Source organism: Micropterus salmoides, unplaced genomic scaffold (assembly GCF_014851395.1).
Source record: "Micropterus salmoides isolate LMB-PRFRI ecotype aquatic unplaced genomic scaffold, ASM1485139v1 Ms_hic_scaffold_15, whole genome shotgun sequence".
In the NCBI taxonomy this organism is placed as follows: Eukaryota; Metazoa; Chordata; class Actinopteri; order Centrarchiformes; family Centrarchidae; genus Micropterus; species Micropterus salmoides.
This window is the reverse complement of record NW_024040596.1, coordinates 29,571,909-29,594,898: the sequence shown is the minus strand read 5'-3', so window position 1 is coordinate 29,594,898 and position 22,990 is coordinate 29,571,909. Positions and strand designations below refer to the sequence as shown.

General features: G+C 42.5%; 1 protein-coding gene across 1 annotated transcript in view; it reads right to left on the bottom strand.

Annotated features, from left to right (window-relative positions):
* Positions 1-208: 208 nt before the first annotated feature.
* The window catches only part of LOC119903404 (5-hydroxytryptamine receptor 2A-like), an 81,531-nt gene continuing 58,749 nt past the window's right edge, over positions 209-22,990 (bottom strand). The window contains exon 3 of the mRNA XM_038719548.1: positions 209-1,611. Within this exon, the coding sequence (XP_038575476.1) occupies positions 749-1,611 (863 nt within the window). The 3' untranslated portion in view covers positions 209-748. The remainder of the gene's footprint in view (positions 1,612-22,990) is intronic.

The following is a 22,990-nucleotide window of genomic DNA, read 5'->3' as shown; positions in this document are numbered from 1 at the left end:
AGTCTGTGTCAGGCTCATCCTGGAGCTGCCTCCCCTGACACTAACATCTGATAAGGTTTCAGGAAATCCACTCTAATCCCTGCTGATCCACCCAACGGGAGGTAGAGGCCACCTAACCGATGCCAGGCAGTCGGTGAAATGAAGGGGTAGCCGAAGTCACTGCAGCTGAGCATCCGTGAAAAATCAAATAATGAGAAGAATCTATGAATGTGTTTACCTCTTTCGTCTTCAGTTTATTACAAAATGGGTAAATGATATCACTTTTTGTAGAGTGTCTCTTATCATTCACATGGACTTCCCCTCCTTTGCATCCATCTCATTTGCTCTCGAACTGGAAGATATTGATAGACTCAATACCTTTAAAATAAAATAAAATGGACCAATTTCATTTGCTGGCAGTGTAGCAGAGGCTCTGAAACAGCACTGAGACCAAAGACAGTAGAGATTTTAAGCCATGGAACAAGGACTGACTGATTTTGTGTTTGAGTAAGGTGTATCAAAAGGTGTTTTTGTTGTAATAAGGAACTCACAAACTTGATTCAGCTGATCCAGACCCTGTTGATGGGACATGGATCAGAAGTCGGATATTTTCTATTTCTTTAGAGGTTGGGTAAGTTTTTCTAAAATCCTGACTGGGAGGCACTTTGTCTTTGGTACTTTGACTTTAAACCACAAACCCTTCGCTCTCAAGTATGATGTGCCCACAGAAGTTTTGAAGCAGGGTTTTTTATTACAGTCTCGGACGTGCTCACACACAGCTCTCATCCCCGTCACTATGACTCTTGTCCAGCCTACACTTCTCCGTTTCCTGTCCAGGTAAAGAGAAGTCCTTCACTGTGCCACTAGAGTGCATCGCTCCGTTTCGTAACTTCCCGATGTCGCCCAGGGGCAGCTGGGTTGAGTTGTAAGCCATCGGCGGGATAGTGTTAACCAGTATGAGCTGAAGAGGCTTCTTCTCTGACTGGTACTGGCAGCGAACGTAGCGCAGGAATGCCGCTCGGTATGTTTTATTAAAAAGTGTGTAGACCAATGGATTGACTGCGGACGACAAGTATCCCACCCAGACGAAAACGTTCAGCAGGCCTCCCATGAGTCCTGCGTCACACGTCGCCGGGTCACACACCACCACCAGCACATTGGTAATGAAAAACGGGCACCACATGACCACAAAGAGAAAAAACACCACCCCGAGGACCTTAGACGCCTTCTGCTCGTTGCTGATTGACTGCATGGTGCGGCGACCAAACAGCGAGCCGGAGACACTCCCGCGGGCGCCTCCCAGACCTCCGCTGCTTCCCCTGCCACCTGCCTCACGGCTTATTGAACGTCTGAAGAGTTTCTCAGAGGACAGCGAGGTTTGCGGTAAGAAGCTCAAAGTGAATGTCGTGCTCCATTTGGGCCGTGGGACCAGCTGGTCTAAGCAGAGGGTGGCTTCGTTCTGCAGGGCGTTGATGGTCAGGAAGTAGGTGACGACCATGATGGTGAGGGGCACGAAGAAGGCCACGAAGGACCCAACCAGCACGAAGTTGTTATCTGTCAGCAGGCAGCTGCCATCTTTGAAGACCTTGGAGTGGTCTCTGAGTCCCAGCACAGGAATGGGCATGGAGATCCCTGCAGAGAGGAAGCAAACAGCAGAGATGATGAGAAGAAAACTACAAACCCAGAACAATCTCTGTGATTCAGGTAAAGATTTGAGGTTGTTTGTGTGGGAGAAGATTACAAAGCTGGCTGAGCAATGTTCTGCAGTGGTGGAAGGATTCAGATCCCAGAGCCCAGCGTTCAAAATGTTACTTAAGTAGAATACTATCAACAAAAAGAATGACAAATGTTTTGAAGTATGGCTGGACTAAGCTGCTGAAATTATGACAATTAGACAAGAAAGGCAAAAGACAAATAGCTGTGTGTAGAGGGAGAGGAAAAAAAACCTTTATCTGTGAGCAAAACGTCTTATTAAGACACATCATCATTTAATCTTTGCAGAAGTGTCTCAGTATTAATTCCTGTTAATTTCCAAGCTACATAAAAACTATTCAGTAATTGTACAACTGAGTAATGCAGGAAACAATGTAAACTGCTCTGATTTGAATAATTTAACAGTAACACTGTGCTGGTGTTCTATATTTCAGTATATAGTTTCACACCAGCGCAGTGGATTGGGAGAGATCATAATAATGGGAAGTAAAAACATTTCAAGAATATCATGTTAATGATATGTTATATACAGTATATCTGTATAAATAGCTGCATTTTAAATCCTGCGTTCAAGTTTAAATCCTGCGTTCATGTATAACTGTTCATTCAACTGTTGGTATGCCAAAAATATGTCTGTAGCTTGTCTGCCGCTGCTGTGCATCAGCATGCTAATATGCTCTCAATGACAGGTACAATGTTTACCTTGTTCACCATCTTAATATGGCAGGTTAGCATGCTAACATTAGCTAATTAGTAGAAAACAATGACCTAACTTGGCTTAAAAGGACCCTTGTTGTATTTAGCTTTGTTGGTTTGGTTAGCACGTGCACAGGGTTATGGAGTAACGGATTACATGGAACGGCGTTACATATTAGGATACAAAAAAAATTTAACTGTATTCTGTTACAGTACAGAAAATAAAGACGGAATCAGATTACAGGTACATTTTTGAAAAATCGGGGATTACTCGTAGGGATTACTTTAAGCAGAAAGTTTCTATGAAACAGAAAACGCAGTGTTATTTGCCCCCATATATTTTTTTTTATATACAGTCTGTGGTATATGCAGGGGGGCCGCCAGGAATTTTGGGTCCTATGACAAAAAACTCAAATTTGGACCCCTCTGCGCAGATGTTGTCACAATTTCTCTAGGACTGTGCGATCAAAAGCTTTACATAACTCTAATTAAAGGCTTGCAAGTGTCTGGCTTCTTGTAGTTCGATATGCTAGAAAAAACAAATAAATATATTTATACTCGATGATGATGTTTATATAATGTATAATATAGTATAATTTGATATTAGTTTATAATTATCTTTTGGGGCCCCTGTCAGTCAGGCTCTTGGTAACCCGGGGCTGAGTAAGTTAACTTAATAGGACCGCTAGCAACATGGCTAACCAACCGAAGTAACCAGCCACCAATACAGGCAGATGCAGGCTACAGTTAGCAGTTTAGCAAAAAGTAAAGCCATCACAGAAGCTCTGTGTAAATCATCTCAGTAAGTTACTGGATTCCCTGATGGTTGTTGAGGCTCTGTTTGGTCCTGTTCATGCTGTGTTCACTGGGAGGCTGCTAAGCGAGGTTTTGTTGCCCGCTCGCCCAGCTACGGTTCCCAATCAGGCCCTGTACCCGTGTAACACTTTAAAAAAAAAAAAAAAACAACAAGAAAAATAACCCTGTCCTGCCCAGCAGCCTGGTATTGAGTATGATGACCTGGATACCATATTGTGCCAGACAGATTTTACTTTAACAAGAGAGTATTAATATACTCCTTTGTCTGTTTATTATTTATTTAATTATGTATTGATTTGTCACCGGGTCGGACAGGGGGGCAGACACGGGAATGGGGGGGCACAAACAGACAGCACAGAGAAAGGACAAGACCTGTAAGAGAAGGGGGATGGAAGGTAGGGACAACAGGGAAAAGCAGTGGGAAACACCAATTGCAGAAAGCAACGAAACCTGCAATAGAACAGAGAGGGGGGCTTGGGGAGGAGAAAAACAACAACAAACAAACAAACAATAAAAATAATAATAATAACCAGCCGAACAGCAGCAATAAAAAGCTAACATAGTATGACAACTAAGAGAAAAATTAAAACAAGAAACAGTCCAGTACACTAAATAAGCAACACAGCACAGCCACGAGAGCTGGAATAATAACAATTAATTTCAATAAGTAACTGAAAGAAAAGCATCAGGAATAATTCTACTAGGGACAACCTAAATTTGTTTGTGTCTATGTGTGAGACTGTGTGTGTCTGTGTGCGTGTGGGTACATGTGTGTGCGCATAAGCCTGTTAAAGAATGTAGTTGTTAGTGAGAGTGGGGCGCCACGACTGTGCCACACTTACCCCAGCAACAGGCAGGCAAGAACCCCAGTAGCCAATAGGGGTGGGAGAAAGGAAAAAAAATAAAAAATCAATCAAAAAAACAAAGACTCCCAGATGCACCGCGATGCAAACGTGGAAGACCCGACTCAAATGCCAGTTGACAACGTAATGCAGACGGAACGCAACAAGCATAACCCGCGGAAGAGCAGCGCCCGGACCGACCGCAGCGCGCACACAACATAGACCAGTGCTCCCCCCCCACCCAGCACCCCACCGCCGCGCAGCAAACAACCAAAACGCCCAAATGCCACGCAATCATCAACACCAATGGACAAGTGACGAGTCCAACACGCACACTGCACGAGCACGGCGACACCCAATGCCCAGCAGCCCCCTGCGAATCCCACGTGCGAGGCCGGCAGACGAGAGAGAGCAAGCGGAATAACACGACAGTGAAAGCCAGCGGAGAGAAACACCAGCAGCAAGTCCCAGCCCGGCAGCAAACGCGCCGCACAGGTCACCGTGCACCCGCCAATAAAGGTCTGCCGGAAAAAACTAAGGCCGCCGGCACCAGCCGACATCCCCCATGCCCAGCACGACCCCTGGCTGCCGTGCAACACCAGCCAAACCAGCAACGAGGCAAAATCAACCAGCTCAGCTGCATGCCACCACCAACCCACCCACCCGTCAAGGGCCGAGAACACCAGGCACAATCCCAGAACAAATCGGAGCACAGCCCTGCCCCGCACCCACACTGCACATCCTGAAAACTAACTATATACCTCTCCAGAGGTATCCAGAGGGGTCCAACACCTTGCCAACACACACCCGCCCAGAAATGAGCAAAAGCCAGAAGCCCGAGTCCCACAGCACCCCCGACGCCCGGGGCTCCAGGGGCAGGACATGAGGCCAATGAGAATCTCCCCCACTCCTTCAACCCCTCTGCCTGCCTCTGTAAATGTATTGTTTTGTGTTGGATGCATGTCATGGATTGGGAAGTGTTGTATGGTGGAGTAAAGATAAGGTGTGTGGTAACTAAGGTGCAGTTAAAATTGGAGGGTAGTTGTAACACAGGTTTTTTCCAACCCACCCCGTCAACCGCTTCTTCCCGGTCCCCCACCCCTCCAACAACCAGTCGCCAGACCCCTCAGAGAACCGAAATACAATTATCAGGATGCACAGCATGCACACAGGACTGAGCCGCACACCAGCCCAGTCCAGGCCCGCACCTGATGCCCCCAACCCCCCGACAAGCACGCAAGCCAATCACGACCTACAGGTGAGCCAACCAACAATACCCCGCTACAAATCTAACTAGCGGCACACAACAGCCAAGTAATGCGCTGCACAAGAGAGATGCCAGCCGGCGCAAACCACCCCCATCCCCCCCGCAGCCAGGAAGATTACAGACCCCCACCCACGGCTACACCGTGACCCACACCGCACGTTCACCACCGGACCGAAACCCACCACAAGAATCCCCCCCCTCCAACCCCCACTGCCATGCCCGCTGCCCGCCCCTCCCCCCAACCCGGACCCGCACACAGGACCCACAGACCCCGTGTAACTTAAACACCTTTATAGCGTTACAATCTATGGTGAACACTAACACTCTTCCGGTGCTCTGATCTCCCAGAACGGGTAGAGTAAGTTCATTTGACCAGTAGAACAGCAGCTAGTTAGCTTGTTAACTAACTTCAGTAACAAGTAAAGCTATCTGTCCATTAGGAAACTCTGTGAATCACAGAATTAAGCAGAGCAGCAGGGGACATCAGAGAGAAAACTAGAAAAATATTTTCTCCATATTTCTATATTTTCTCCATCAAATATGATCCAGTTTCCCCAGAATCAGTGAAGAAAGTTGTGTTTTTGTGCGGTAATCAGTGGGGCCCGGCCCCAGAAACACTATGCTTCAGCAGCTTCATATTGTTTTCTTTGGATGCAAAATTAATACAAGTACAGAATGAGTAATCAAAATTGTAAAATGGTTTTCCAAATGACAAACTTAAATATCATCAAGAATACCTACAAAACAATGTTTTTTCATTGATACTGCCATAGTGGTGACATAGTGCAAAGCATATCATATAAAAACATTTAAACATGGATTTTGGGAACGAGAGATTGTTATTGTATGTTAAGTACACTGAGCAGCAAACACATAATTAATTCTCTCTTGTCTTCATTTGCCTATTTGGCATTAAAGTAATCCAAAAATAACTAAAAGTAAGCAGATTACATTACTTACTTACATTACAGAATTCACATAATAGTGAAGCTGTCATTAGTCCTGCACCTACATTTTTTCCTTTGTTGGTGAGAAAAAAAGCTTTTGTTAACATAAAATCTACCAAACATTCAAACTTATTTTTTCTCAGTGGTTTTCAGCAGGTAACAGCAGGTAGTATGCCAAATGTTTCACCAGACAGGCACTGCTATTTGACACCGCATTCACTTTTAACTGTGTCAAAAAAAGGTCAGGAAATGTTCTAAAACTATATTTTTCCATTTATTGTCTGTCTATCACTGTGTGTGGGAGGAAAGTGTGGTTTTGCCTCCACCTCTTCTTGTCAGTAGCCTCTCTGTGGGTCATGCCTGCGGTCACTACAGCAACTTCTATTATTGTCTTCGGTACCTAAATATATAGTGTTTTCTCAATGGTGAAGTCCAGGAAATAGGGCCACTTTGAGTCATGATCGCCCCCCCAATATATTTTTACTAAACTGCCTGCAGTCACATGTTATAATTGATCTAATAGTAAATTGGGCCAAAAATTGGGGGAAGAGAGTATGATAGCTCATACAATCCAAATCAACAGGAGCTGGGTAGGAGGAGATAAACCGAGCAGTCGTCTTCACTGTGGTCTCATTACCTGCTCGTCACAAACAGGAGAGTGAGAGGAAGAGACGGAAGAAGAAGAGGAGGAGGAGGAGGAGGAAGGGGGAAAGAAGGTTGGAGACTGACAGACTCAGTGAGGGTGGACAGAAATGGTTCCTGCACGTTGGAAGCAGAAGGGTCAAAGACAGATAATTCTCATTAAGTCTGGATGGTTTGACAGGAAAGCAGCAGGAGTGATTCAGTTAATATATCATCCAGGTGGATCCCAGGCCTGTTTCATACTCTATGAAAAAATAAACTGTTAAATAATCTGTGGGTTTACAACTATTTTGATGACAGATTAATCGTGTGAAGCAAAAAGTCAGCTTCTGTAATTTGCTGCTTTATCGAAATCTCTTTGGTCTCTCTAAAAAAAACGATCAGACAGCTGCAACTGATTCAGAGTGCTATGTCCTCACTACGACCAAGAAAGTGGATCACATCAGTCCAGTTCTTAGGTCTTTGCACTGGCTTTCTGTATGCCAAAGAACTGCTACTTTATGAACCATTCAGTCGTCTGGGACAGGTCTGCTTTCTGTCCCTGGAGTCAAAACTAAACCTGGAGAAGCAGCATTCAGTTATAAATCCAAAATTGTAACCCTAACCATGAGTTGTCAGTGCGCATGTGTAGGCGTAGTGTGTATGTGTGTAGTGGCAGAAGAGATGAAGCCCCAGCTTCACCAGTGTTGTGCCGAGTTGTATTTATTTTGCCGAATTTATAACCGTTGATGAACCACACAAAGAATATTTTATCATTTTTAAACAGCCGCTACTTGAAATAGACGCGCGAGCAACCACAAAGTGCATGCAGTTGTCGGCAGCACGGCATGCACGCTAAACTCTAGAAAAGACCGGTGAATGACAGGCGAGAGAGAGAGAAAAGGGTCACAATAAGCAGCAGTTTAGCTGAAATTTCCAGTATAAGTTAAATGATTAGAGACTGCAGCTCTGCAGCTTCTCAACAATCGCTGCGCACAAAAGCACGCATGATTCGACTATCGTCCGACTACAGGCAGGACTTGACAATTCTGATTCAACTTTGTAAATCCTTAGTCGGGGACAGCCCTAGTTTGTATTTTCTACTGAATTGTTTTTTAAATTCTATTTATATATGTTTTTATATTGCGATGGATCAGTTATGAGAAGTATTTATTAATTGCAGCCTTAGAAAGCACACAACCTAGGGCAGCCACACCTACAACCTTTTCTTGTATCACTGCTCAAAACTGTAGTCGAGAAAAAAGGTGCATGAAGCTAAAACTGTACTTGCAGAAACACTAAACAGCTGACTTTAAAAGACAAATAAATCAATGAGGTCAATTATTCATACGTTTGTGGAGCATTGTGGACATTCCTTATACCACAGCCATGGAAAAACATTACTTTCTGATTGACTTTCCCTTTAGAGGGAGCCAGGCTAGCTCCCTAGTCTTTATCAGAATCTGAATCAAAAAATGCTTTATTGCCAAATAGTTTTTTACACGTATGAGGAATTTGCTTTGGTGATAAGGTGCTACACGTAGACAAACATACAGTTGACATAAATAAATGTAGAAATATATAAATATGGAATATATTGAAAAAATATAAAATAATGATTAACACACAAAGAACAAATATGTGCAATATACCGGGTATGTACAGTGATGTGAAATAAAATGTGCAAAGATCTATAGTATTTGAGAGGGAAGGGGGGAGTGTCAGTGGGGGACCTGGGCCTTGTTAATGAGGCTAGCTGCAGAAGGGTAGAAGCTGTTTTTGTGGCGAGAAGTTTTGGTCCCCAATGGACCGCAGCCTCCTGCCAGAGGGGAGTGACTGAAACAGTTTGAGTGGTAGGAGGGATCAGCTGCAGTCTTTACTGCTTGTCTCAGAGTCCTGGAGGCGTACAGGTCCAGAAGAGAAGGGAGATTGCAGCCAATCACCTTCTCTGCAGAGCGAATGATGCGCTGCAGCCTGCCCTTGTCCCTGGCAGTGGCAGCAGCGTACCAGATGGTGATGGAGGAGGTGAGGATGGACTCAATGATGGCAGTCTGAAGTGCACCATCATTGTCTTTGGCAGGCTGAACTTCTTCAGCTGCCGCAGGAAGTTCATCCTCTGCAGGGCCTTCTTGGTGAGGGAGGTGAGGTTTAGCTCCCACTTGAGGTCCTGGGAGATGATGGAGCCCAGGAAGCAGAAGGAGTCCACAGTGGTGACTGAGGAGTCACACAGGATGATGGGGGAGGGTGGGGCTGGACTAAAATCCACGACCATCTCCACTGTCTTCAGAGCGTTGAGCTCTAGACTGTTCTGGCTGCACCAGGTCACCAGATGGTTGATCTCCTACCTGTAGGCGGACTCGTCCCACCTGAGATGAGCCCAGTGAGGGTGGTGTCATCCGCAAACTTCAGGAGCTTGACAGACTGGTGACTGGAGGTGCAGCTGTTGGTGTACAGGGAGAAGAGCAGAGGGGTTCGCTCTTCTCCCTGTATGCTATGCTAACTGTCGCCTGGTTGTAAGCTTCATATAAAAATGAGAGTGGTGGCAATCTACTCATCTAACTTTCTGCAAGAAAGGAAAAAGTGCATATCCCAAAGTCCCGCCGACAGTGTTTGACAGGTGATCTGTTCACACCACAGTGATAAGGTGCATTCCATTTTTCCTCGGAACTCGTTTTCTGGGGTATTAGTTCCGAGACAGGAAGTGACAAATAGAATGCCCCTCGATGTCGGATTTCTGACTTGTCAACTCGGACAAACTCAGAGGACTCCGAGTTCTGAAAGCAAGATGGCTGGAAAGGACATAGACTTTTTTGTGACATCTACACAATACTGTCTTAACGTTGCCCATAGGCTGTTTGCTATGATCGTGTCATGTGTGAAAATGTGTTGGTTATCAACTGGTGCAGCTAAAATTGGCTAAGCCGATGTTGCTAACAACAGTCTTGCTGTCCGACCTGTCGTGTTGTGTGGCAAATGAAATGCATCCGACTTGGGTTTCCCGTTTGAATTTTTTTACTGATATGACGTCGATCTGATCCCAGAGCCCCGACTTCTGAGGTATATGGAACTCACCATGAGAGCTGTCAGACGCTGCCAAATCTGCTGTGCTGTTAATAGATTGTATTCGGGCTACATGTTGAGGCTCCCTGAAATTTAGTAAAATTTTATTTGGAGGGTTTGTGTGTGTTCAGGTGATCAGGTGATGTTCTTACTAATGTGTTTAAACATTGGCTGGCTGTGAGAGAGGAAGGAACAGAGAGAACTCACTTTCTGTGAGAGTTATAAATAAAATATTATTAGCCTTAAACTGCTGTCTGCTTCACATCAAGTCTGATCAAATGTAATTTGTCGAAGTGACATTGTTGATTCGAGCGCCTGCCGTTTTTCAGATAAGTCCCCCGAGCACCCTTCACCCAACCCTCACACAGACTCTAGAAATCGAAAGCTAGTTTTCAGTCAGATGTTGGTCTTTTTCCCTTTCTCCCTGATGGCAACTCTCTGCTCTAAATACATGAAATCAGAGACACAAGACAGGAAAAAGAAAATAACTTGACAGAAGTGGGAGAGAAGATGAAAGGGGATCGAGTGAGAGAAAACAAGAGGGGAGGGAGACTTTCTGACACAAAAGAGATGAAGGGGGAGGAGATGGAGACTTTCAGGGTTTGATTTCAAACTGCAACAGAGGAACTTAAAAGGAAATGCTGCAGCCTGAAAACTGATCGCACAGTGTTTCAGACGATCAAGCTTCAAAGCCCAAAAAATGACTCACAGCTTTAACAGGAACTCACAAAGTGCTTTTTATTATACTGCAATTATGTTGTAAAAGCAGTTATTTCTTGCGATTGTCCGTACCCGCTGTCACTGTGAGGTGTCACACATGATGCACATATTTTAAGGTTCAGTGAGCAAATACGGCTCCATAAATACACTCATAAATCATACAGCTGACCCATGTAACTGCAGAACTTGCCCAAGAATCATCATGTTGAGTTTTCTTTGATTGTTGTCTGTACATCCATGCAACAGTCCTTTATTCATATGTATTTGCTGCCATTTAATTTCCTTTTTCCCATTATTTTTGCCTGTGTCAGCGTTCCTCTGGGTTGATTAGAGGTTCATTCAGATCACCTGTTGCACTGACTCAACAGTGATTGAAAGCAGCTTGGCCAATCAGAGTGTGACGATGCTCATTCTTGAAGTCATGACAGAGGTGGGGAGCAGCACACTCTTCCTCTGATCTTTCCTCTGTTTGTTGCGGAACTCTGTTTTATCAGACACAGTCAGCCTGAAGCTCTGTTTAGGACCCCCTGAGGTCTCTTTTGTTGATCATTGAATGTGAGTGATTATTCTGGAACTGAACTGAGCCAACATAGAACCCCTTGATGCCTATACCAGGTCAGCCTTTAGTGTCATTAGTGTATCTGTGCCTTGCAGTTACCTGCTGCCTGTATGCTTTCTTATTCATGTTTATTGGTTTGTTTTCATTAAAACCCCATTTGTTCCTTTTTTCTCTCTTTTTCTCCAAGAGGAGCAGGGGGTTCTTTTAAGTGGTTAGGAAGTCTCGGGCTCCTTTCTACTAAGCTGAGACGTGGAATCAGTACTGTCACATGCTGCTAACATGAGTTTCTATCAGCTGCTTTTAACATTAGTTTTGAACGTGTGACTCATGCTTTTATCTCTCTGTAATGCACTTTAATTTGCTGTTAACCAATCCTCTCTCCTACGCCTACAGTTAATCCAAAACTCTTAACTGGAACTCGCAAGCGTGAACACATTACCGCTGTCGTGGCCTCGCTCATTCTAGAAAGCATTTTAAGATCTTAGTTTTGCTTTAAATCAACCCCTCGAGGTCACTAAGGTCCACTGATCAGCACCGGCTGGGAGCCCGTAAAACCAGGTTAAAAACAAGGGGCATCCGCGCTTTTTCAGCAAACCATGGAATGAGCTACCTCCACAGATCAAACTGGCCCCTACCCTCAGTTTTTAAATCCCTGTCTGAAAACTCTCTTTTTAACCCAGCATGAAAGCTGTGTGGTCTTCTGTTGTTGCCTTTCGATTGTTTATGAACCATTTGTTTGTATTCTGTCTTATTCCTTGTGCAGCACTTTGTAAACCTGTCTTTTAAAATGTGCTATATAAATAAAATTAATTGGAATGGAAACACAATCTATAGCAACATCCCGCAAAGCGTTATGGTAGTAGTTTACAAAAAGTACTACATATATATATATAGCTGCCTGCTGCATTATATAAGTGAACCTAAACAGATTTACAATAAGCTGAAACCCACCACAAATTTCTAGGAGACAGGCATGCATTTTGCAACTTAATGTTTCCACATGATTAAAAATGGCAGCAACACGTCACTTGGGAGACGGGGTTTGTTGGGGCAGGTTGCTGAGTGCTGCTCATGGTTTCACATGTCGTCAGAGAGGTTTTGGGAGTGTTAAACTTTGTGAGCTCGTTGGGTCGGCCTCTGGCTGCTGAGGCCTGAAGGGCTGCTGTGAAATGATTCAGGCGTTCTGCTCTGCTAAAGTTGCAGGGATTTGTGGATGACGTGATAGAGGCTGAAAGCAGCGATTCAGCTGGAAGATCCAGTCCTGAGGCAAAACCCCCCAAAACTACTGTACAGCTCTGACGGCTCGTGCCTGCTGTGATGTCAGATTCATTCTGTGCTCTGCAGCGCACATTCAGATGTTTGTATTACAACTGTGTGAACCTTTTTATAGACTAGATTCATGTCCACTGGGTCTCAGGTTGATTTTTATCACTAAAGCGAAAGACCAGAGTTGATTGAGGACTGCTTCGCCTACATGCGTGTTCTACCTTATTTGTTGGTAAATGTTGTTGGGGCTGTATGCAGCCTGAAAGGAACACCTCGGATGGCAAAATGGAACAAATGGTGATGCCAACTTAGTAACATTTTTTTATTTACAGTATATTCTCTAAAAATGCTAGACTTGTAAAGCTCTTTTGTAGTAAAGCTACAGTATCTATCTTGCATTAAATTTGTATTTATACTGCTTTTGTGGAGAGTTCAGAGACCAATTTAATCATAATTTGCTGGAACACACATGGAAAGAAAATGAACATCAGCTTTTGTTGCGCTCTTTGCACCCCTGATAAACATGTAATGTTCGAATCAAATGCACATAAAAGGCTTAAACTACCCCATTCTGAATTATACAAATTATTTTGTTAGTCACTCGAAAACATGCGTCACAAGGTGTGTTATCGACTCAGTTTCTCAACTGCAGCCTTTTAGGCTCGACTTCCTTCTGACCCCTCTGTTAACTTAACGGCCAAGAATTGTGTTTTGTTAGAAGATAAAAGTAAAAATCCTTCACTTATTCCAAGCAGTTTGATTATTACAGGCCCTGATTGTAAGGGTGCTCTCACACCTCTTCGGTTCATTTGGTCTGGATAAAGGGGAAAAATTTTTTTTTTTATTATTTAGTTCTGGTCCGGTTCATGTTCACACTGCATTGTCAGGACACACGTGTGGAAATCAAATTCCAGTGACTGACTGAAGTTTATCCATTATTACAGCATATAATGAATAATAAGGTAGAGACAGGATGAAGAGGAGGGATTTTCATCCTGATTCTGGGCTTATTATTGTGGCATCAAAAAATGTTTTATGGACTTAACGAACTGAATACATATTTTTAACAGCTTTTGACATATTTATTAGGGAAAATACCCACTCTGACATGTAAACATGGTTACCAAATGATTTGCATAAATATACCCTTTACAGATCGATTATAAGGCACATTTCATGATCAGCAGATGGATTTATTAGTGGTTTATCTAGCATGAAATTATTTTCACATCACATATCTGCTATTAATAAATCCTGTGGATGGTTCATTTGCTTTCACACCAAAAGTGGACCACATCTTCAAGGAGGTCTTGGTATGCAACTGAGTGCAATTGCTCGTTCACACATTCCCAAACAAACTTCACTAAGGGGGGAAAACAAAATCTAGTGCAGTTCAACCAACCCAAATGAGGCAGGTAACCCTGAACCTAAAATGTGTTCACTCTCAGTTCTGAAAGGGACTTTGATCACATGTGACTATAAAAAAAGGCAGTGTTGCTCTTTGCTGTTGGCTTTTCCTCTTTCGGCTCTAGCAGCCTCCCACTCATGTTTTTACTGTAAAATCCATTTTAGTGCAGACCCTGCCATGGACTGTTTGTTTACTGTCCCCATTTGCAGGACTATACAGTGACTGTACCAACTATATAGACAGAAATTACTGTTGATATTGGATGAATCTGTAAAGCCCCGGATTATGTTTTAATGTTTTTTTTATTAGGGTTGAGTACTCTGCTGAAACCAGTATCCTGTACAGATAATTAACCTTTTACAAGTATCATCAGAGTAAAATGGGTCACTATCTGTGTTCAAATTAAAGAGGTGGTATTATGCTCAATTTCAGGTTCAAAATCTTAATTAGGGGTTGTACCAGAACAGGTTTACATGGTTTAATTTTCAAAAAACACCATATTTTTCTCATACTGCACATTGCTGCAGCTCCTCTTTTCACCCGGTGTGTTGTAAGCTCCGCTCTTGAGCTACAGAGTGATGCATCTTACTTGTACAAAATCTTTGTTGGGAGTTGCATCGTTTTTAGGACTAAACGTTGAACTGTTGCCAGTGTTCTACCGATCTATGCTGCTTTGCCGAAAAATGCCACCATAGCGCAAATCGATAGACTCGACTCTACTCGGCCCTGCTCCGTTTTCCGTTACAGATAGTACCCAGAGAGAGTGCGTAGCTTGTCGTCATAGCGCAGCTACACACAACTGCCGCGACGTAATGTTCAATGCGACACATACACCAGCGATTCCTCAGGATGTAAAGACAGATAAGCGGTATGAAAAGCTTCTAGCTGTGTTTTCCTCTGCTGTTGTTGCTGCAGCGGTCTGTGTGACGGTGGGAGCAGAGGGCTCTGTGAGCGGGCGGCTGGCCGGCCTCACACGCTCCTGCCAGCAGTTGTATGGGATCATAGTCCCCTGGTGACACGGTTGGGACAGAACGGATAAAACCAGATAAATCTGAAGGATTGAGATGATTAATGGGGGAGGGAAAAGAATGGAAAAAACAAAGTTCTGATTCACAAATCTGTTTTCAGTTTCAGAAAAAAACCTCACTGTCGATGTATAAAGTAGCATATAATGAAAATACTCAAAAGTGCCCATTCTACATGAGAGATTTAGCATGTATTAATTAATGAAGGGGATTTCACTGACCATTTATAGGCAACTGTGGGCGTTTAAAGGGTCGGACATGGAGCTCCCTGACATGCGCCCCATTTCAAGTTGATTGTAATATATAAAGGGAACATTGCTTGCAAGTTTTATAAGTCTGAATATTTTTTGGCATACGCCATTTTTGGCTTTTGGGGCGCACGTACAGTTTTATAAATGAGGACCCTGAGCTGCTACTTCCTTCCCATTTTGAGTGCTTTGACTGATCCAGGACCATCGTACCATGGTCAAATGTCAATTTCACATCTGTAGCTTAGTTAACTTGGTCTGAACCAGGCTGCAACTGGACCTTGTATTTCAGTAATTACAGACAGGAACCAGGGATACTGTGTGGTCATTAGGTTTTACTTAAGGATGACCAACTAACAGATTGACTTTGCCATTCATACAGCTGAGGTTTCATGCACTCCAATGGAAGTATTCAAAGTTTTCTTTCAGCAGTGTTTCTGAAAGCTCGACCATGATACGGCAGTTTTGTGTCCATACTGTATACCCATGGGAAAAGTTAGGACAATTCCAAGGGTCCCTGACTGACAGGGGCCCCAAAAACTAATTATAAGCTAATATATTATTCATTATGAGTCTGTAGATGAGTCTCTACTGCAGCAGCGGACAGTGAAATGTGAACAACTCCATTCAATCCAAATGTTGCGCACATTTAAATTTCTAGAAAATCTGCAAATCAGGATGTGAATAAATGTGCGAGTTGGGGGCATCAAAACAAACTTTCTGGTGGTGCTAGTTCTCCGGTCGCTGCCATTAAACCACACATAAGAACGAGGTGATGTCATTTAAAGACGCTTCAGTCAAAGCGGTGTGGACAACATGATAGAAATCAGACATTTCTGTTGGTTTCATGTGAGGACAGCATCCTCTTCCCTCCACACACATCTGATGTTTCCAGCTCTTCACTTTAAGTCTCTGCTTCATGTACGGCAGCATTTATTCACCCAACACTTTGACATGAGTTTTGGTTTCTTGTGTTAAAGTTTGTATGTTTCCTCCCTTGTGATCACAAATGGACTTAAAACTTCAGCAGGAAGTAAAGATGAGAAAATAAAACCTAATTGCTGGGTGACGCAGATGTCTTCCTTCAGACTCCACCGAGCAGAAAAGTGAAAACAAGCCTCACAGGAAATTTGTTTGTAATGAATGTGGTTTGTGTCAAAAGACGTTTCCACTCCAGTGAATCAATATTATACGTGTTTATCCTGCAGAAGCTGACAGAGCCTCACAATTGGACAGTTTCACACATGAACATACTGAGTTACAGACTCTGTTTATCACTGTTGGTCAATGGGCGCTTCATCTTTCCTGTTTTCTCTCACTTCCACAATGTGAGACGCACATTTTGAACAAGCGCTTCTAAAAAGCGCAGGGAGGTGTCACAAGAAGAAATCTTTTACTTGTGCTGGAGTAAATAAGTCATTATTATTATTATTATATATCATTATTATCATATCATTATCATGCTTTAAATAACTCAAGTTCTGTAGCAATGCTGCCCTCTTGGTAGCACTGACTACATACATTCTTCTATATTGCATGAAAGACTATCAATAATTCTATGATATCAAACATTTTCCTAATTTGATTGTATAAAAATGAATTGAATTTCAATTAAAAATGTATCACTTCAGAAACAAAATTTTTGTCTTCTCCAGTTGCTGTGTGTGTGTGTGTGTTCCAAAATGACATAATCCAGACTGAATCGTTTATGCATTTCTTCACAAATATGTTTCTCCACACACACACACACAGATATGTTCAGCATGCATTCATCTGTGCCAGTGTGTGCATGTACACCCCCTCTCCTCCTCTGTGCAGCAATGTGTAAGTCCTGATGCTACGTCCAATCAGATCAGAGCGTAACCACGATTCACCACAGGAACATTAGCAGGCTTGACTTAACGCCAGCCACCACACTCCCACGAGAAAACATCAGCGCTCCTTTCTCCTCCTCCACTTGAGAAACCTAAGGTGTGTGTGTGTGTGTGTAAAAACTAACTGATAAATAAACCCTGAAATAATCTCATTAGACTCATGGACGGCGCGGCGTAGCGTGGCGCTGAGGCGTGTTTGGCCTGCTATGTTTGGCCGCCTGAGGCGGGACCTGCAGCCCGCCACGCTGACATCACGCTGCTGAATTCTTCTTCTGTCGACTCTGTGGAGCATCAGCTCAGTTACACCACGGCAGAGCTTTTTATATTAGCTTTAACCTCGAGATATTTACATATACATGTTAAACATATAAAGAATCTGCCAAGCACATGTGTGGGAGAGTTGAACATAACGCTCTAAGGAAGTGTCACATTTTAGCTGGAGAGAGAAGAGAATTAAATGAACATGTCAGAAAGCCCAGTTACTCTCCTAAAAGGAACCAAAAAAACCCCCCAGCTAATTACAAACTGTTTGAAGTGAGAGAACACACTCTGGAACAAACTGAGAGCTGTCTAAGGAACACACCGCTGTTTCTGCCCATTTTGTACAAATGGTCCACTTCACTGCTGAGTGTTTTTACAAAGAATACCTTCAGCTTTCGGACTGTCTTACCTTCCAGGCAGCCACTAGCATTATTTCACTTCAGTACACACAACACAGTTTTCCTTCAGTTTCATCATGGTTTGTACTGCTCAGCAAAAGATCAGAGAACTCCTTCCGTCGCTGCCCTGGTGACGTCATTACGATATCATCACTAGGGGTGTGACGAAACGTGAAATTGGTTCTCAAGAACAAGACCATATTTTAACACCATTTTTAATAAACCTTCAGTGACAAAATATCCATCCATCCATCGTCAACCGCTTATCCTGCGTACAGGGTCGCGGGGGCTGTGACTGGAAAAATTGTCTTTTATTCGACTAAAAGTCACAAAATGCAAAACAGTGCAGGTGCATTTTAAGATGTTTTAACTAATCATCTTGGACCCGACCCGACCCCGGATAAGCGGATGAAGATGGATGGATCTTTTAATAAATGTCACTTCAGTTGTACTTTCTGAGTATGTATTACCATATACAGTAAAAGACAAAACAGTATGCAAGAACTGGTGATGGTGTACTAATGTACAGATGTCTCTCATTGTTGTTGTGGCTCAAGCACTTGACTGCAGAAGATGAGATGCAAAGGCTTCCTGGCCTGGCCTTGCCAGTGCTTTCTTCACCAGCGTGGTTGCTTTTTAGTTGAGAGCTGCGATGATTCAGCCTGTTCTCATTCCAGATTATCAAACAGCTACGCTTTGTCGCGTCTTTTGGCGTCTGGCACCAACATACATAGCACCCTTTTGCATCATAGTTCAACGCACTGGGGGAAGCCCCTTAGTGCTATTGTTCAACGCTAAAAGTACTACTAAAATCTGACTTTCGCCGAGGAGGCTGGTGTTAGCTTCCCGTGTGAAACAAAAAGTCAACATTGATTACTTTTTAGTAGCGTTAATTTACTTACGATATGTAAGTCATGTAAGTAAGATGTAACCCAAAATGATCTCTTCCTTAACCTAACCAAGTAGTTTTTGTGCCTAAACCTAAACAAACTGCAACGTTAACCACTAGTTTTATTTTGAAAGTCTAACCGGATGTTGCATATTTTTCTCGCTAACTTGACTGTGAAACCCTACATCGACAAAAACGATGCTAAAGGATACAAAGTGTGTTAAAAAGCCAAGCCAAGGGTCTTAACAAAACATTCATGTATGACTCCCTGTGGTGAAAACGTTGGGTGGTTCTGTCTGTGTCTTTACATACTGCTCATGTTAGCCGCGGTGTACAGTACTATTTTCTTTCAGTTCCTTCATATTGTTCGTGTCTGTCACTGTTTACAGTTTCCACCGGGTACCCAAAATGCTGCCACACAAATGACTTAAGAGACGGGGTTATCTGCTATGATAATTTCACTCGCATTCCATTAGTTGGATATCGCGACACAGGTTTTCAATATTGTCACAATTTAATATTGTGAGATCTCATCACGCCCATCATCACACATTATTCTACAGTTTATATAGTTCATATAGTTACATAGTTTATAAAGTAACAATACCACTGTCCTTGTGTAAAAACACAAGTCATGTATTCAAAAATGAACTTAAAGTCAAAAGTATTAGATGAGCATTGAAATATAAGCTGCTTGCGTTATTTCATCTAATAACTTGAGGAGAGACTATAAAAAATACATGCATAAAAATAAAGAATAAGGAAACACAAAAACATATTCTTAATATGTGAGCATGTGTTAAAGCTAAGGAAAGATGGGCGAGTTAACATGCAGACAGTGCTCCAACTAATACTAATCTCAATTATAAATGTTTGTCTGATTCTCCTTATACGCTGATCACAAATATCCCTGCATGCATGAATTAACAGAGGCACAGTTCTCAGCTGAATGCTGATGACTGATGTTACATCACCAAAACAAGTTTCTCGTGGCCTCTCGAAGGCTGAGAAGAACACAAAACTTGTTTCCTGTAAAAGTAAAGAGATAATAATAAATAATAATCAAGATGAAGAAGAGGAACTTCCACTGAGAAGACATGACAAACTAAAGAAGAATCATACAAGTCATGTCAGACACCTCAAGACTGCAAATTTGGTCATGTGAGGGATAAATAATAAACTATATCCATTAAAACTGGGTTTCATTATGTGTAAAACAAGAGACAGATGTAAGGCCTCTATATTTGTTATTGTTGTCACAACGGCGTTGCCAGGTCATTTTGTTTTGACTGCAGCCCGAATGTAACTCAACAACAGCAACAAAAATATTTTCCAGCTGATAAGAGCTAAGGGAAAGAACGGAGACATTTTCAAGTTCACGTAACGTGACCCCCACTGTTACTCTGAGAGAGAGAGAGAGAGAGAGAGAAATGCTCACAGCTTCAGGGCTTGTCCGCTACTTCTGAATTGTCTGAATTGAATTTGTCAAAATTGTAATCAATAGCCTACATTTAAATATAAATGTCTAGTCAATGTATTAACACAAACGGTTGACAGTCACCACAAAGTAGAGAGAAAATATCATGACACCTGACCACGACACAGACACCTGACGCTCTGTGTCCTGCTGTCTCTGTCCCCCTCGCTGTGAGACACTACTGTTTCACTGTCTCCAGGATGCTTCATTCCCTCTAAAGCGGTTGTGAGCTGCACTTTAAAAGTGAACATTTCTGTGGAATCGTGGTGATATTTCTGTCTGATCACAAGTGTTTTCAGTTTCGGTTTTCTTTCTCTGGTGAAAAGCAGTGCGCTCGTCTCATCGAATAGGCTACAAGTCAAATAATTTATTTATATAAAAAATGGTCAACTGTCGTCCCATAAAGCATAAGCCAATACTGATATTGGGCTGGCCCAATCACATCTCTTACTAGCCCCCACTCTGTCCCCCTCTGCTCGAGCTGTTTCTTGTGTTGTGTTTATAAACTCAAAACAAGAATTAGCTACTGATTACTGCATTACATTCTAGTATATTTTTATATTCTGAATTATCACCGGCCACCTATATTTTGTCCTTCCCTTTATAAAACTAAATATATTTCCACCATAAATTGGTGCAGAAAATGTCTCCAGAATTCAGGAAATTAAGTGTTTAATGCTCAAAATCTTCAGGGGGAGGGACCCCCAGACCCCCCAGTATTTCATTAATAAATATTTTTTTACTTTATTAAAATTAATTTAGCTAATTTATCATTGAGATGAAAAGGTGCCATATGCACATTAAGAAAGACTTTAGGCTACTTCAGGCATGCCTGCATGTATGTAGACTCAGCTGGGATTAAATTGTATGAGAAAGGTTGATCTACAGGAGAAACAACTGTACTGACAGCAATACAGAATGCCCCTCAGCCAACACTATATTTTTTTCATTTTGAATTGTCACCTGAGACATTTCCTCAATAAACTGGTGCAAAAAAAATTCACCAGAATGCAGAAAATTAAGCGTTTAAAGCCCAAATTTTTCAGGGGGATATTATCAGTAGTAATTCATAAAATCATAATAAATGTAGGCTACATATATATATCATTTACTGTTGCTTTATAAACGTACGTTGGGTAGATGGCAATGGGGGTAGATTTCTGGGCTGGGCTAAGCCCCCAATGTTTCAAGAGCCTGGAAACGCCCCTGGAAAGTCATATATCAGTGCTTTCAGAAAAATGTTAGATACAAAGTTGTAATTAACGTTTTGCCTATATGGATATTTTGGAAAACATTTTCCCCCTCCTTTTAAAAAATATAATAATTCAGTCTACACAGCTGTTTTACAAAATATTTCTGTCTACATGAGAATGCAAAAACAATAACAAATGCTCAATATAGTCTATGTCAACGATTCATCAAATACCAGAAACATTCTGAGCAAGCAGGAACTTCCGGGTCTGTAAGTGAAGCCGATGCTCAAGTGCCAACGTGCCAATCACAAACCAACGGGTAAGGTCATGGTGGCCCACTTCTTTTATACAGTCTATGGGATTGAGCTTTTTTTCCTTTGGAGGTAGTAAAAAGCCATGTACTTGTCTACTTTAAACTGCAGAAACTTTTAATTAGAGCTAGGAGTGCTAACCAAACGGAGTCTTTTGCTGTTGTTTCAGGCACATGTTATCATTTACACAAAGCAACAGTGGCAAAGCGCAAATTAAGGTGATGACTTTATGACAGGATCACTCCTTTCCACACGGATACACAGAAACTGGAGTTTTGAAGAAGATGTTTTTGACCTGACATGGCTAAAAAGGAACTTCGTTGTATTTAGCTATCATGTGCACCATCTCAGTTTGGCTAATTAATAAACACAGCCTACAGCTGAGGCTAATCGGAATGTCTTCAGTTCATTAACATGTTGACACTAGTTGAAGATCACCAAAAGTTCTTACAGCTTATCCTCAGAGGAACATGAAGGTCTGTTTCATCACAATTCATCCAACAGCTCCTGAGATGTTTCAGTCTGAACCTGAGAGATGAATATTCTACATCTCATTGTGTCTTTCTATTATCTGGACTATTCTATTGTTTTTAATACTCAGAAGATAGTTTATATGTGCACTGCTTCCCCATTCGATCACTCTCAGCTAAGTGTATAACTGTCTGCAGAAGAGCTGGACAACACGGTGAAACAGTCACACGTATCTCCAGAAACAACCAGATCTCCGATAAATTACATAACTGCATTCATTTATTGGTAATGTAAATGATGAGCGACTCCCAGCTATCATGCTTTGGATCTGGACTAGGAAGGAAGGCTAAATTAGCTATCTGCAGCTCCGGCATGACGCGGCCATTAGCAGCCAGAGTGCGGGATGACAGAGCTAATGAAGTGGAGGCAACAGGAAGCAAACAGAGACCTCAGGGCCGCGGAGGAGCTCGGGGGCATTAGGCAAGGCTGAAAACTCGCCCCAAATGCATTAGTGCCTTTGTTTTCAGTCAATAAAGTGTGGAGAGAACACAGGAATATACCCCTGTGGATGAAACATTCTTATAAAATAAAACTGGCTTGGCTACGAAGCAGTGGTGGACAGTAACGAAGTACATTTACTCAAATACTATACTTCTACTCCACTGCACCTCAGAGGGAAACACTACATCTGACAGCTTCAGTTGTTTTTGTTTACACACAAAACATACTAAGGGCCCGATTTACTAACATCCTGAATAAAGAGTACTAAATTGCGTGTGCATTCTAAAATATTGCACGTGCAATTTTAGTACCTGGTATGGGTGATTTACTAAGAATTATTGAGTAGATGACAACAATAGCAAACACAGTGGAGGTGGTAGTATTTAAATGAGGGTTTTGCGTGTTATGGAGCATCGGGAGGGAAAGCAGCCACAGCGTAAAAACCTTG